The sequence below is a fragment of the Perna viridis genome, chromosome 3 (genome assembly GCF_037379345.1).
Source record: "Perna viridis isolate PV_CMFRI_1.1 ecotype Kerala chromosome 3, ASM3737934v1, whole genome shotgun sequence".
In the NCBI taxonomy this organism is placed as follows: domain Eukaryota; kingdom Metazoa; phylum Mollusca; class Bivalvia; order Mytilida; family Mytilidae; genus Perna; species Perna viridis.
Window position 1 is genome coordinate 53,007,178 of NC_142447.1, and position 15,268 is coordinate 53,022,445.

The 15,268-nt window shown below is 32.9% G+C and overlaps 1 protein-coding gene across 2 annotated transcripts in view; it reads right to left on the reverse strand.

Moving 5' to 3' along the window:
* LOC148622880 (ubiquitin-like modifier-activating enzyme 6) overlaps positions 1-14,705 on the reverse strand; it is a 45,294-nt gene extending 30,589 nt beyond the window's left edge. Inside the window, exons 1-7 of one of the 2 annotated variants that reach the window (XM_088573160.1) lie at positions 14,585-14,705; positions 8,180-8,235; positions 7,717-7,811; positions 5,643-5,671; positions 3,874-3,968; positions 1,762-1,873; positions 455-535 (exon numbers count right to left, since the gene is read on the reverse strand). In XM_088573160.1, the coding sequence (XP_088429286.1) occupies positions 455-535; positions 1,762-1,873; positions 3,874-3,968; positions 5,643-5,671; positions 7,717-7,811; positions 8,180-8,220 (453 nt within the window). In that variant the 5' untranslated portion in view covers positions 8,221-8,235; positions 14,585-14,705. Of the gene's footprint in view, positions 1-454; positions 536-1,761; positions 1,874-3,873; positions 3,969-5,642; positions 5,672-7,716; positions 7,812-8,179; positions 8,236-14,150; positions 14,231-14,584 lie in introns of those variants that run through there. The other variant, XM_088573161.1, reaches the window with a different exon arrangement.
* Positions 14,706-15,268: the final 563 nt, after the last annotated feature.

The following is a 15,268-nucleotide window of genomic DNA, read 5'->3' on the forward strand; positions in this document are numbered from 1 at the left end:
CAATGCTCTCGAATTGTAAAATAACTTCAATAGAAAAAAAAAGCCTATGAACAACTGATAGAGATCTAGATGTACATGTCTATACCAGATGAAACTATCAAGGATAAAAAATTCAACCATTAAAGAGAGGATAACCTTTAGTACCAGTACTACAAATAGTTATAACTAAAATTATTTCCTATAATCCACAGTCCTACTGAACTCCACTCACTACCATTTAGTTAATGCTTGTTTTTGCACCTTTTTTGATATCTTTGAATCACTTGTTTATTCAAGCAGAAATTTAACATCTGAGCTGCATACAAGTTGACAGTGTTGATGTGATGAATCATTGTATGAAGTAGAAATTGATGCAAAAATAATAAATAAACTCAATCATCAAAAATTAAATGATTCCTAGTTATATTTTCACAACATATCAAATGTACATATACTTTTTTTAGTAGGTACTTACAGTTATTTGTGGACTTTGTTCTCGACAAAATTTGTTGATTTTCAATTGTAATTCCAATGATAACTCTGTTACTATTATACACTGAAAGTAATACAGAATACATTAAATCAATCATTTTTTTGGGGAAAATACCAACAAAAAACAAGAGGCTTGGGTCCCAGGAGCCTCTTGTCACTCACCTTATTGAATTTTGCCTTTCAAGGGCAATAAATTAAACAAGAAATTGTCCAACTATTTTGACTCAAGAAGACTTTGGTAGGACTTATTATAAGGATCATTTCAGCGACTGTAAGTTTCTTTCTATCTACCATAGTTTCCATGATATTGGCTGAAAGCTGTTAAAAAAACCCCAAAAAAACGACTTTGCCCCTTTCAAGGGCAATAACTCTTACAAGGAGTCGTCTGACAACTTTTATCCCTGAAAATTTTTGCAGTCCTAATAATAAGGATCATTTCAGCTATTGAAAGAATTTGGCTTAACCTAATGGTTTTGAAGATATATTCGAAAAACTACTGTCTGACCCCTATGTTCTTTTTTTAGAAATGGTGGCCATGTTTTTTGATACATATAAAAAATCCCCCATCAATTCTATGCAGGATACCCTAAGGAACATTCATACTAAGTTTGATTTAAATTGGTCAAGTAATTTCAGAGGAAAAGAGTTTTGGAAAATGTTAATGACAGATGACGAGGGACGACGACAGACGCCAAGTGATGGCAATAGCTCACATGGCCTTTGGCCTGGTGAGCTAAAAATGCTATTAAATACACAATGCATGAATTCAAATTCAAAACTGCCCTCCCCTAAAAACAACAAGCTTACCACAATTTATTTCAACTATACAAGTAGAGACATGTGCCATTAGCCAATAATACCCCTGACCCCTAAAAGCTCATCTACATATTTACATTCAACTAAAGGGACCTCCACAGTTAACATATAAGTATACAACCATCAATCCTTGACAATTACTCATATACAAATAGCACATGTATCAAAGTAGCAGACAGGAGGTGATTTATGCACGCAAAAATCCACTGAATCACTTTTATTTCTAATTAAGAAACAGTTACAGACAACATAACCAGTCTTAAGTTTGTCATACTATTGCACTTTTGAGATTCAAATTATATAGATTGTGTAAGAAATTAGCACTTTGCAAGATTTATTATTCTTGATTTGATTTGGTTGGTTTTAGAAGGAGATGAATGTATGGTTTTCTCAAAAGTGTAGATCTGAATACAAAAAAGACTGTAATAATAACTGGCATATCTCTGAATCTTCTAAAGGAATTCTAAGACTCACATGATACTGAGAAAGATAATTCAGATCTGTTGTGTCTTCTATACTGTGTGTTAATATATTCATACTAACATAGGGATTCAGCTCACTCAGTCTGTGTACACTAGACTCGGCTCTATTGTAATGATATATATTATTTTTACATTAAGGTACATGATGTACTTATACACTTGATTTATAAATCCTTTAAAATAATTTGTTCTTTTAGAGTGCATACAAACTCTGAGGAATATCTCAACAGACCTAAGAAATTTCCATTAGACTTTACGTAATTTTGCTTTTTAAATTTATTTTGTTTGTTTGAGTGCTGAAGCAGCTATTTTTGATGAAAATATAAATACAAAGCCATGTGGTCTGGCTACATAATAAAGTAATGAAAATATCTACAGATGTGAATACAGGACTAAACGGCAATGTATTTACACTGATAATTGACACCTAGAGATATTCAGATGACTTCATGTCACATACCCTAATGGTGCACCTGGTCCGTGCTACCAGTTTTTAGCAGAGTCCAAGTTGCTTACTTACTTTTGTTTGTTTGTTGGGGTTTAACGTCTGAGCAGCAATATTTCAGCTATATTCAGACAATGAACATGAAATGGATGATAAAATGAACATGAAATGAAAAAAAAGGATGGGACACAAGGACAATAGGGTCGACAAACTTTGATGGCCACTAGAAAAAGGGGGATGGGCAAGGTCTGGCAATTTAGCCTCCTGTGGCGGAGCTCAAAGGTTCCTACTCCTATCGAATACCACAGCAGGGTTCTTTAACGTGTGAGGAACGTGACATTTTTCCCAACACGGTGCACCACTATGGTTTGCGGTCAGGTTTTCCGTATTATAGCCTGACAACCCCAGCATGTAACACACCAGGGGTACCCCATTCCACCACCTGGGACACACATCCCAGTTGCTCTGTGGGCAGAGTGCCTAGCCCCTGGCTAGGTTCCTGAGCACTATTTAGTCGCCTTTTACGACAAGCTTAGCGCTGCTGCAGACCTATTCTTTTGACACCCGGACCTGCACGGGCCTATTTACTTTTGTTACTTGGTATGTATTAATTTGGTATTTTATATATTCTTTGTTGTGTGTGTCTGTTTTCCATATCTGGTCTTTGTCCATGGATTACATTCTTTTGATTTCCACTAGAATCTTTGTTCCCTTGATTACTCTTAGTTATGTACCTGAATATTCAAATAGCTCATCCAATAATCAAGAAAACAAAAATAAATAGAAATTTATAAAATTAAAATTATATTGAGATAAAATTCTGAAATATTTCCTACAGTTTGCATGTGTTGAAGAAATGGATTTATAGCAGAAAGCTTCTTTTATTCAAAGATTCTTGAAACTCAGACTATACATGTAGCTAGTTTGAGATTTGTCAGTCATACCTGGACAATAAAATCCATAGAGGAAATTAACATTGTTTAAGTATTGCACATTGAATTTATTTAACACTTAAAAATTGAAATGAGAATTTGTGTTTATAAATGATGTGTAGGTACATTAGACCAGAATCCACTTCTGTGTCAGGTAAGTTAATGGAATCTTTGGGGAAACTGTATCAGGTAAGTTAATGGAATCTTTGGGTAAACTGTATCAGGTAAGTTAATGGAATCTTTGGGGAAACTGTGTCAGGTAAGTTAATGGAATCTTTGGGTAAACTGTGTCAGGTAAGTTAATGAAATCTTTGGGGAAACTGTATCAGGTAAGTTAATGGAATCTTTGGGGAAACTGTGTCAGGTAAGTTAATGGAATCTTTGGGGAAACTGTGTCAGGTAAGTTAATGGAATCTTTGGGGAAACTGTATCAGGTAAGTTAATGGAATCTTTGGGGAAACTGTGTCAGGTAAGTTAATGGAATCTTTGGGTAAACTGTGTCAGGTAAGTTAATGAAATCTTTGGGAAAAAAATGTTTTTATTTCAGATATAAATAGTAGATACATGTATGTATTTCTGGCTCCAATTTATTTAAAAAAATTTTTTTTCTGACTGACCCACCCAATTCCATCTTCTTAAAAATCCGTAAAGCAACAATTAAAAAACTGTGGCCTAAAAATGAAATAAAATGGGTCAGACATAACTGCATTAATGTTTCATCTGCTACCTATTTTTCTGTTGTTTAACATCCTCCTCTCTCAGGAAAAACTGTGTGCCCAGGTCCTGGATAGTACAACTGCTGCCATCCTGAACTGTTAGGGACTGGAAAATATCCATACAAAGAATTATGTCTGCCAAATGAAATTAAGTTTCAAATATATTATACAGTCACTATCAAGTTATCAACAGATACATAGTTATTCATCTGCAAATTATTTCTTATAAACTAAGGCTGTATTACATGTATCTTAAATGTTGCCTTTATACAAGCATTCTGAGCATATTGCAAAACAATACATAGTCCCCTACTGGCTGAATATATCACTGACCTAAATACTTCCTTGGATCATCAAGTATAAAAGACAAGCTGAGGAAATGGCCTTGATTTTGAAACTTTGGAAAAAATCAGAAAAGCAGAACGAAATGTAAACTTGATCTGTAACTCATCATAGCAAAAATAAGCTCAATATTTGCAATTGTTTTGAAAAAAAGTACAGAAAAATTAAATTTTAGTGAATTCAATTACATGTGTACCATAACTCAGACAAAAATCAGTGAAGGAGAACAAACTTCAATTTGACCTGTAACTCGTCAGGATAGACTCACATACCAAAATTAGTTCAACAGAAGGCAAGCATTTAGAAAAAAAAGTGTGGGAAACTTAAATTTTGATAAATTTTTCAAAATTCAAGGACCATAACTCAGACAAAAATCAGTGAAGCGGAGAAAAAAAACCCATAAAATTTGATCTGTAACTCATAATGGAAGACTTACAAACCAAAAATCAGCTCAATATCTGCAAGAATTTAGAAAAAAAAAGTGCAGAAAACTTAAATTTCGGTAAATTTTTCAAAGTTCAAGGCCTACTCAGACAAAAAACAGCAGAGTGGAACAAAGCATATTTTGGATCTGCAACTCATAAGGGTAGACTCATATACCAAAAATCAGATCAATATCTGCGAGCATTTAGAAAAATGTGTGGAAAACTTAAATTTTGGTAAATTTTTCAAAATTCAAGGGCCGTAACTCATACAAAAATCAGCATGGCGTGAATTGAAACTTATATCTGATCTGTAACTCATCAAGGTTGACTCGCATACCAAAAATCAGCTCAGCATCTGCAAGCATTTAGAAAAAAAGTGCAGAAACCTTCAATTTTTTCGGACTGACAAACAGATGGCGGGATGGACAAAGTGCAAATTTAAGTCCCCTTGGCTTAGGCCATTCGGGACTAATAATTTCTCCAATATAATGCAATAGTCATGTATGGAATAGGGTTTGCTGAACATCCTGAAAAGCTGATTACTTTCTAGTGTGCATCATATGCAGTCACAAGTTAAACTGGTAATTTAATTTTAGCATCAAAATTGAATAGTAAATCATCAAAAAGATTCATAATAAACATGTACCTTTTTGATGAATTACTCATTCAAACATTTTTGGTATCTACAGTCCAATGTTACAGCCAACTTTTAAATGAACCTGTTGGACCTTAACAAAGTTTAAAAGTACTTCAATTAATGTAAACTGTCTTAAAAATTTTAAATATTTTGTTCTGATCTTTGAGATGAATTACTAGTTTTACAATTAAATTACATCATAACATGTAAATTTCTTTTTATTTAAATATTTTTAGAGATTATCATAAGTAGCCAGAACAAAATAAGTCTATGGCTATTCAATATAATAAAGATATATGTTTTTGTTCAATCAAAATGGAAGAAACGCATGCCAAAACTCATCTACTTTTAAGTCGGCCAATGTGTAGAATCTTACCTTAACCCCAGCCAGTACAATGTTCTTTGCTGAAAATAAATGTAATTTTTTTAATCAGATCTATTTGTTTCTTTCAATAAAATTATAATCTAAAGATAATGCTAACAGTATTCTACAGGACTTGCCATTGTACATCATGGTTTATCAGTAAGACTTACTAACATGATCTATGCTCACAAAACCAGCTTTTGGGCAGTTTATGCTTGCTCATAACCTGCTTCACGGTTCAAGAAGCACAAACTGTCCCTAAGTTGGTTATTTCACATAACTTGGTCAAATATTAAAAACAATCCTTAATTATGGGTTGGGTAAAGAACTCATTTTTAGGAACAGTTTATGAATTTTATTTCATTTTAACAAACAACCTGTTTACTTTTAAGTAAATTTATGAAATAATCATTCATATACAAGGAGATTTCAGTGCTGACTTTTTAACTTTTATTTTAATAAGATAAAATAAATATTCTACTTGAAGACCTATTTCTAGCTTCGTATTGGTGGGGGCAACAGTCACAATCTGGCAAACAGAAAAAAACATTTCTTTTTAAATATACATGTTAGTTAATTAACCTTAGTTATGTTAATAAAATTATCGACTTTAAAATTCCAGGAAACATAGTACAAAATATTTATTCATGGAAATGTCATGCCGATTCTCCAAAATGTAATACAACGACTTACACATATGTACCAGTGTCCTAGCTAGGGCAAAATGGAGGGGTGCCGCACCCCTCTGCCCCTATTGAGTGCCCATTTACAATTATCTGAATGGCCCTTTAAGATTTCCACTCTTGATAATAAATCACCCCAAGCCAATTAAGAAGTGTCACCTTCAGTAACTACATCCTGTCGAAATTAACACTCAGGTAAACCTCGGGTAATTATCGGTGATCAAACAGCTGACCAGGGTTATCGGATAATGATTGACAAGTAGAAAATGAATCCTGATTGGGTCTATAATAATTTGATGGACAGCCAATCATTGGTTAATAATAAATTTCTGCTGCACAATTAATTTTACAAATATTTTCAAGTTAACAAGTTTAAATTCTGTAGAACTACCAGTATAAACAATTGCATGTTGCACAATTTGTTTATTCAAAATCTCAGTTACCTCCCTTATAATTTCAATATTTTTAAAAATTTTCTATATCTTCAGAGTTAAGGACATTTTCCATAATTTCAAAATAGTTATAGGAAATGATATTCCTTCCATTTACTTAAGATTTTGATATTTAATTGGAACAATATTGAATATTTGTAACATTTCATGCAACATTTCACCTCATAGTATGTCATTAATGTAAAGAATCACTTGCCCTTATCACCACTTACTAACTTGCACCCTTACTGCCATACCAGACAAAATTAGTCCACACAACAACCTGATCATCTTGAAACTGAATTCTTAACTCTCTCATGGGGAACTTGAGGCTTCAGTAATACATTATCAGATCAGTCACCTCTACATATATCATCTACTCTTAATCATGCAGTGAAATTTACTTAGTTTGCAAATTATGATGCGACCCTCATTTTCAAAATTTGGCAGGCAAGCAATAAGAATACAAATTACTGACCTAACACAAACATACAAAATCTATGTCCCTTTTTTGTTGAAAAAAAAAAAACAAAAAAAAAGACAGGCTACGCGTTAAAGTGCCCTCTTCCCTGCGCCCCTCTATTTTCAAATCCTAGCTAGAACATTGTGTACCTCGAATGTTGAAAAAAAATCAATTAAGTGAAGTTGCATCAACGTGGGGTTGTTGTCTCATAGACATATACACCCTACCTATTCTTGCCACTATTATATGAATTCACCAGGCTTGTTCAATTTCAGGCAATTTGTGTGAGCACACCAACACCAACTAAACAAAAGCAAAATTCAGCATATTACCTTTAATCTTTTATCATTCTCTCAGACTTTTCTAAAAAAAAAATTCTCACCATTTTGCTTATGAGCTCATTACAGCCCTGACCCTGAGTGTTCATATTGTTTTATTCAAATAAACAATTTTATATGATACAATGTACATGTAAAGCTGTCCGACTGATAACTTAATAATAAACCTACCAATTTCTATTCCAACTCCACCCATACCATACACTAATACTGAAGAGGAAGCCATCTTTTTCATGGCATGATCACCAAGTACATATCTCTGACGACTGTAGAACAACACAAAAACCAACAATTCTTGTACGTGTAGGTAACATATACAACTGAATACATTTAGTAACATAAATCAGTTATTGTTCCACTTAATAAGTTAAATAAAATAAGAAATTAGAAGAATGTTAAATTAGATATATATAATTAAATTCCTCTTTAACACTATTACTATCACGGGGTTTTCTAGATGAAATTCATTCATTTCTCAGTATGATTTGTTGTTGTCTTAATGCCATAATTATGTGTTCCTAGATATTTTGAACAAACACATAAATTTTAATGGTATAATAATTATATTAATGTATGTGAAAGTTTTAATTTTTTTCAGCACATCGTATCAATTACATGTAACAGTAAGTCTTACCTATATAAAGAGTCATCTATTTCCATGTCAGAGGCCATCATATGTCTTTATTTCCCCTGTAATAATGATTAGTCACACATTTTTCTATAATTAAACTCCCACTTTTGATGCTGTATAATCTTTGATAAATCAATAACAGATTCACCTGTTTTTAAGGTGAAAACCTTCTTACTTTGCATGTTCAATACACAGTAATTAAATCATATAGAATAATGATGAAGCTGGCTAAAGTTAACATCATTTGATATCACAACTCATTATCAAAGAACACTGAAGCTATCATTCTTCAAAGGTGTATCAGAATTCAAACCAAGGGAAACACTGTCTAAAGTCAAAGACACGGTCAATGAAACAGTGATAGCATAAAACACATTAAAGCTAAAACTGGACACATGGAAAACTTAAATCATAACCATAATAACAGACTCTTTAAACACTGGCAGGTGGTGAACCATCCATGTAAACTTAAACACAATCACATGTCTCCTCCCCTCCCCCCTCCTGTTCCAAAGTTCAAAGGGGTATAACTCCCACAAAATTTAATTATTATTTCCTTGTAATAAATGTATGCATAACCACATATGTCCTAAGTACAAAATGTAAGTACCTATATAGTTTAGGTGTATGTGCACCTAACCACACAGTAGCCTTACCATGAGCTAGTGTTATTCCCAACAATGTTGATTAATGAGTAAACTACACACTTAATTCAAATATCTAAAACTCATCATCAACAGACCTTTTGAGTATGTACAAGGAATAAAATGCTTAGCTGAAGACATAACAAGATAACTTACCAGTACATGTATGACAATGCACATGTACATGAACTACAAATTTAACTATCTATTCCTACAAATTGATGATAGTTAGTGGAGTAGCACTATATCATTAAATATTCATCATCAATTTTGATGATATACCATGATTACTAGTTAATGTTAGAGTTTATTGATCATAACTCATCAGGGAAACAATACCAAATGTACAGTACCTAACTCTCCATGTTATAAATAGGGGTAGAAAGTTTTACTGTATGCATAGAGTATTTGTCATTTGGCAATAACATACATGTAGAAAAAATGAGCTCACCTGTATAAGCTTAGACCTGTATAACCTTACACACATTGTAGCTCAAGATGTTTAATAAATACAATGTAAACATTTTCCACTGTTGCACATAACATCATTACGAAAACACCAAGACAAAATCATAAGCCGTGGTATTAACAGTAATGGAATCAGGACTTTGCACAGAAATTATCATTGTTAATGTACAACTGTACATAAAGCTAGCAAAACAGGACTTGTTAAATAAGAACAAGTTGACATTACAAATCAGAGTTAAGACTCATTGAAAATCACTTTCTGTCAGGATGAATTGATTGTGGTACATTTTATGCTGGATTATTTCTATGTATATTCAATTGTTGTAGACTTCCCCACAGTTTTATATTGTCTTTTTACTCTTTATTGTTATTATTTACTCCTAACTCTATGGGTGCAGCCATTTTGGAATCACTGGTCTACTTCCTGTGGACAGGCTGTTACTCAGTGTATTCCTGGCTCACCAGTCCAGTGACCAGCAGTTATGATTCAGTGTTTATTACAGAAACAGGAGATCTTTTGTTCAACACAACAAGTTGACAGGTATTACACATAGTAAACATAGTAAACAAAAACCACCACTGCACTCCATATTGGTTGCAGATCATATGGAATATTGTAAGTGCAAAAACTAAAACAAAATATAATAAATTATTAAACTGGAAACGACTGGTTTCATTACAGCCAAAAATCTGTAAAAACTTGGGAAAACTTATTCCCATGACAAAACAAATGATGATCCAGTCATAGTGAAGCATAAACTTCAACCTGACAATTCAAACTAAAATGATCAAATCAGGGGCATAAATGTACATGTACATTATATTGAATAAAATGCTTTGTAAGGAGCAGGTTGATATGACTGCAAATGTCAAACCCAGAACAGTTGGGACAAGTATGGACACACCATTAGTGTTCTAGGATTCCTATTTCCCGTTACACGGGGCAAGTGAAATTCGGGTCAGGGAAAGTTAGGTACTTAGTTACACTTTCCCGTGGCAAGTTGAAAACTATGCTGTAAGGATTTGTTTTGTTAGGGAAGCAGTCACTGACTGTGGGAAAGTTGATTTTATATGGATTTTTTCCAAGGAAACCTCAATTTTTGAAAAATCCTAGAACACTATTCAAGCTTGATACAGCTCTGAATATTAATTGGGATTAACATAGAAAAGGATTTGACCAGAATTGAAGTGGTCCCTTTTTGACCCCTATTTCTAAATTAGTACACCCCACCACCAAAATCAATTCTTTTGGAAGTTAAAGCACCATGTGCTTTCAAAGTGATCAATTTACTTTTACTCAAGTTGTAACATGTACCTGTACAGGTTTGTCCAGGTGCAGAGTGAGTTGTGGGAAGTCTTGCATATTCCCATTAGTCAAGACATAATCCACATACATTGTAACAACATACATGTAGTGGTGCATTACTAAGAAAGTTGGTATTTGAGTACACATGTACATTTATACTTTTGAACATGTACATGTGATAAACCTTGAAACTCAGACTAGGAGATTTTCTGAAATTTTGGTCAGGAATTTAGACCTCAAAACAATGCTTTTCAAAGAGGTTCATTTTTTTAGCCAAAAAAAAAAAGACAATAGTTACACATTTGTGACATGAATCAGGTTTCTCTACAAGTTAAAGAACTTTCGATTACTTACGTGCTCACAATACACCATGTGCCCTCATATTCACACTTATAGAAAAACACACACACACTCACACTCAAATAGGAATAGTAAAGGGAAATGCAATCTTACCTAAAAATAAACAAGCTATGTGTACATATGTACAAGGAGTTAAATATAGAAGGATTCGCATCTCGCAATTTATCGCAATATCTCGCATGGCGAGATTTCTGTATACTAGCCACAGCTACTTGCTGCCTACACTGCTATTGCAGGCAAAATTAGGTCAAATAAAACATTGATAGCACAAAAGCAGGGGAAGCTACAGTTATAAATATCCTTATGTATACACCCTCAGACCATTTTTTATCCATTTAAAATAAATTTTATGATGATCGTTTGAGTTTTGAAGGAGTTAGAATTTTTATTTAGGAGGGAATGCTTTTCTCGAGGGTGTGACTCCGGCTGCCATTTTTTTTTTATACAAAAAACGATATCACGCAAGAATGGGAGGCTACAGCTACAAAATTTCTTATACACACCTTCAGATCATTTTTAATCAATTTGAAATAAATTTTATAATAATAGATCAGGTTTTGAACAGTGAGTTTAAATTTTAAATGAGGAGGGTAACCGCCCTCAAAGGCAGAACTACGCAGTCAGGAGTCAAAAACAAGGCATATACATTGATATCAGAAATGCAGGGAAAGCTACAACTATAAAACTCTTTGCATACGCTATCAAACTATTCCTGATCAATTTTAAACAAATTTTATAATGATTGATCAGGTTTGGAAGGAGTTTGAATTTTTAATGAGGAGGGAAGTTCGCCTTCCAAGGTGGGACCAGTTTGAAAATTTGATAAGAGATTAAGGTGTCAAATATTGAGCTTTTGATCAAAACAAAACATTGAAAAAGTCTGTAGGCAACTTAAGGTGGGATATTTCAATTTGTTTTTCAAACCATATGGGTCAGAATACCAACATTTATCATAATGAAATGTTGAAGCAATGGAATTCGTCCACCATTAAAAGGACATGCTCAGCATCAACAAAATGCATCATGGGTAATCTCACTATATATCACCCCACGCAACAAATCTATCATCGTATAATGTAAAAGTGCACGAGATTTCAATCCTTGCTATAAATAAGTCCTTGACATGTATAAAGGCCAATCATCACAAAATACCTACAACATCATTTCTTATTCACAAAAACTCACTTCCCCCCATTCGTCAGTCTCATTTCTCCACATCACAGTATCACTTCTTCTTTTTTTCGATAAAAGTATAAGAAATTTTACAATTTAACAATTACATATTACATGACGTTGTATTGCTTTTGGGTATTAAAGTAGTCTAGTACATTGAGACTAGTACTGTATATGGAAAACATAAGAGTGCAAGTTGTTTTACTACATGCAAATTTAATTAACTTGTGTGTCCTGTCACTCACTAAGACTGTCTTTTACAGTTTGTTTCTGCTAAGGTTGATGAATATTAGTGTATATTATTATATGATTGTGTTTTATTTATTTATCAAGTTACTACAGACTTCTAACACATGTGTGTCAAATATGGCAGAAATGTGAATCAAATCACCCTAGAGGAGTTCTGACACATGTACATTGTAAATAATCAATGAGGCTTTCAATAGGCATTACTGAATAAGTTCAATTGCAGAAATGTTTCATGTTACATTTCAACATTCAGAATTTTAAGTTGCATAATTTTATTGAAATCACAATAAATTTGCAGTCAATGTGCTCGATTCTGTATGTACAATTTAATGTACATGTAAATGTATGTCTAGTCAATATAAAGACATCTACAAACAATGTACATAATAAAAAACAAATCTGCAAAGATTAAACATGTCATAGTCTTGGACGAGATCACAATCACATGAGTGTTTACAATCGATTCTACAATAATATGGAGTAGGCATTGCCTATATCAGCGAGCACCGTGAGCTTTACCATACTTTTACTGTCTGTGCCAGACTCATGAGAATAGCAAATAGATTTTGTTTTGCAAATGCCATATTTTTATTTACATTTCAACAGCAATATTTTCATTTGAAAATCTGCCTTATTAAATAATGAGGGAAATGGGTTTTTTTTCAATGAATGAGTAAAAATAATGTTTTTTTCCAAAAATTTAACATATATTTTTTTTCCATAAAAGATCCCAGCCCCCAGCCCCCTTTTCCTCTCTCTTTCAAAATGGTCAATGACTTTATAGCACTTCTCCATACTTTACAAATTTTAACCCTTAAGTGTATCTCCAGCAACATCATTTTCTGTTTCAGCAGGTCAGATTAATTTGTACAGATACCGTAAACATCATAGTTCTCAACGGATGGTAGGAATATTGTACAAATATCATGTGGCGTAAAAACAAAGTTCAGACGCAACTGGCAGCTGTAAATTAAAAAAAAAAGAAAAGGAAATAATTGCCTGTCCTATCAACTAGAAAAACTATGCTTCGATTTGGATAATACAGTCAGAGTTGTATTTTTTCTGAGGTGGGTTAGGTTCTTGACAATGGCAACAGCGAAACAGCGGAGATACACCAACGTACATCCAAGTTCTTCCCTAATGTTTTAAAAACATATCATATTTACTTCTTTTAATAAGTAAAAAGTAAAAAAAAAAATAGAGAAGACTCGATCAATATCAGAAAAGATGAAATTATTTTTATTGAAGTGTAATCTTAATCTATATATTTTTATTTGTTTGATTTAAGGAAATGATGAATTTTCCCTGTAAGGACAGTTGTTTTTTGTGACTTCTGGGACATGACTTTTTTTCATTAGTATATTGGGGAACCTTAAGGAAAATTAGATAGTGCATGTAATAACTGTAGAGCTCAAACTGCTTCGCTGTGCTCGCTATAAACAACCATTATTTCTAACTCTGTGTTTCCATTATGGGTAGAAAAAATATTTTTTGGCTGTCTTTTCTTCCTTTTCCTGTAAGACAGACAGCTGGCTTTTTAATTATTTTTTTTAGTAAGACTATGCATTTTCAGGGACCACAAATTTACTAATAGAAAGGGAATAAGTAAAATGAAGTAAAAACACTTGGGGAGAATAAAAACAAGTGTTGACAAAAAAATACCGAAGTATCAGCAGTGGGATGATTCAATCAAATATGTCAAAATCCCAATAAATGTGAGCACATGAAACAACAATGACTTATTTTCATATACACAATAAAGTAAACCATTTACCTGTTTAATTCTAAAATTTTCTCTGGTATATGCACAAACTATCTCTGCTGCATTTAGGTCTTTTCAAACTGATGCAAGTTAGGGGAAGTAATTCAGCACACACTGTACTACCATTTTTTTTAATCATGCATGATCGTTTTTCACATGCCGATCCGAAACACATTCTTAGTCGGAAATAAAGTTTGAAGATCTTTTATACTGTTTTACTATCTGATGTATTAGCTATTTCCTATGGTGAAACTGTTTGTAAGAGCTTCATACGTGTTGTATTTATTGATAAGATTTCAAGCTCCTGCAACTGAGAGCTTTGCCTTTGATCAGAATTTTGCTGTTTGGTAAATGCGTCTTTATTTTTTTCTACTTTATTTAAATATGTAGCACTCACTTTAGGATTGGAAAAAAAATATTAGAAGATGTACACTAAGGAAACTTACACAAGATATAAATCTTTAATTATAGTTGTGCCAGCTTGAGAAACTGAAATTCCTTTATTCCAAGCAAATCAAGGGACATAATCACAACCAAACCGGATATTGTGAAAGAAAAGGACATACTAAAATAACAAGTCTTATTCCTCATTTTGATATTTCATTAATGTTTAATATGTAAAAAAACGCGCTCATATATGTTTCAAGTGTAAAAATTCGATCTACAGGACTTGATCAGTGTAGAGAATGAAAAATACCATCGAGCAATTTAATATGTAAAAAAAATGTGCTCAAATGCTTTCAAATTGTAAAAATTCGATTTACGGACTTAATCAAGGTAGAGAATGAAAAATAGTCTTTTGGTACCAGTATTGTATTGCATATCCCTGAGCGGGTGTACATCAAAACATGGATGCTATAAAAATATAGTGCATTTTCTTTTTGACTCTCTACAAACTAATGTTTTGTCAAAAGATATGGACAATGACTTATAAAATAGAGCAAACATCACACTGTAAGATGAAGAAGTTTTTTTTAAAAAAAAATCTAACATAATATCATAAAAATGTTCCACTGAAAAGGTTGGTCTGGTGAGTGCAAAACGAAAGTGAAAGTAGGGAAAATGGCTATTTATAGTTAAGACTACTTTTCTGTCCGATCTTCGTGGACTCACCCTATTTTCTTTGCGGG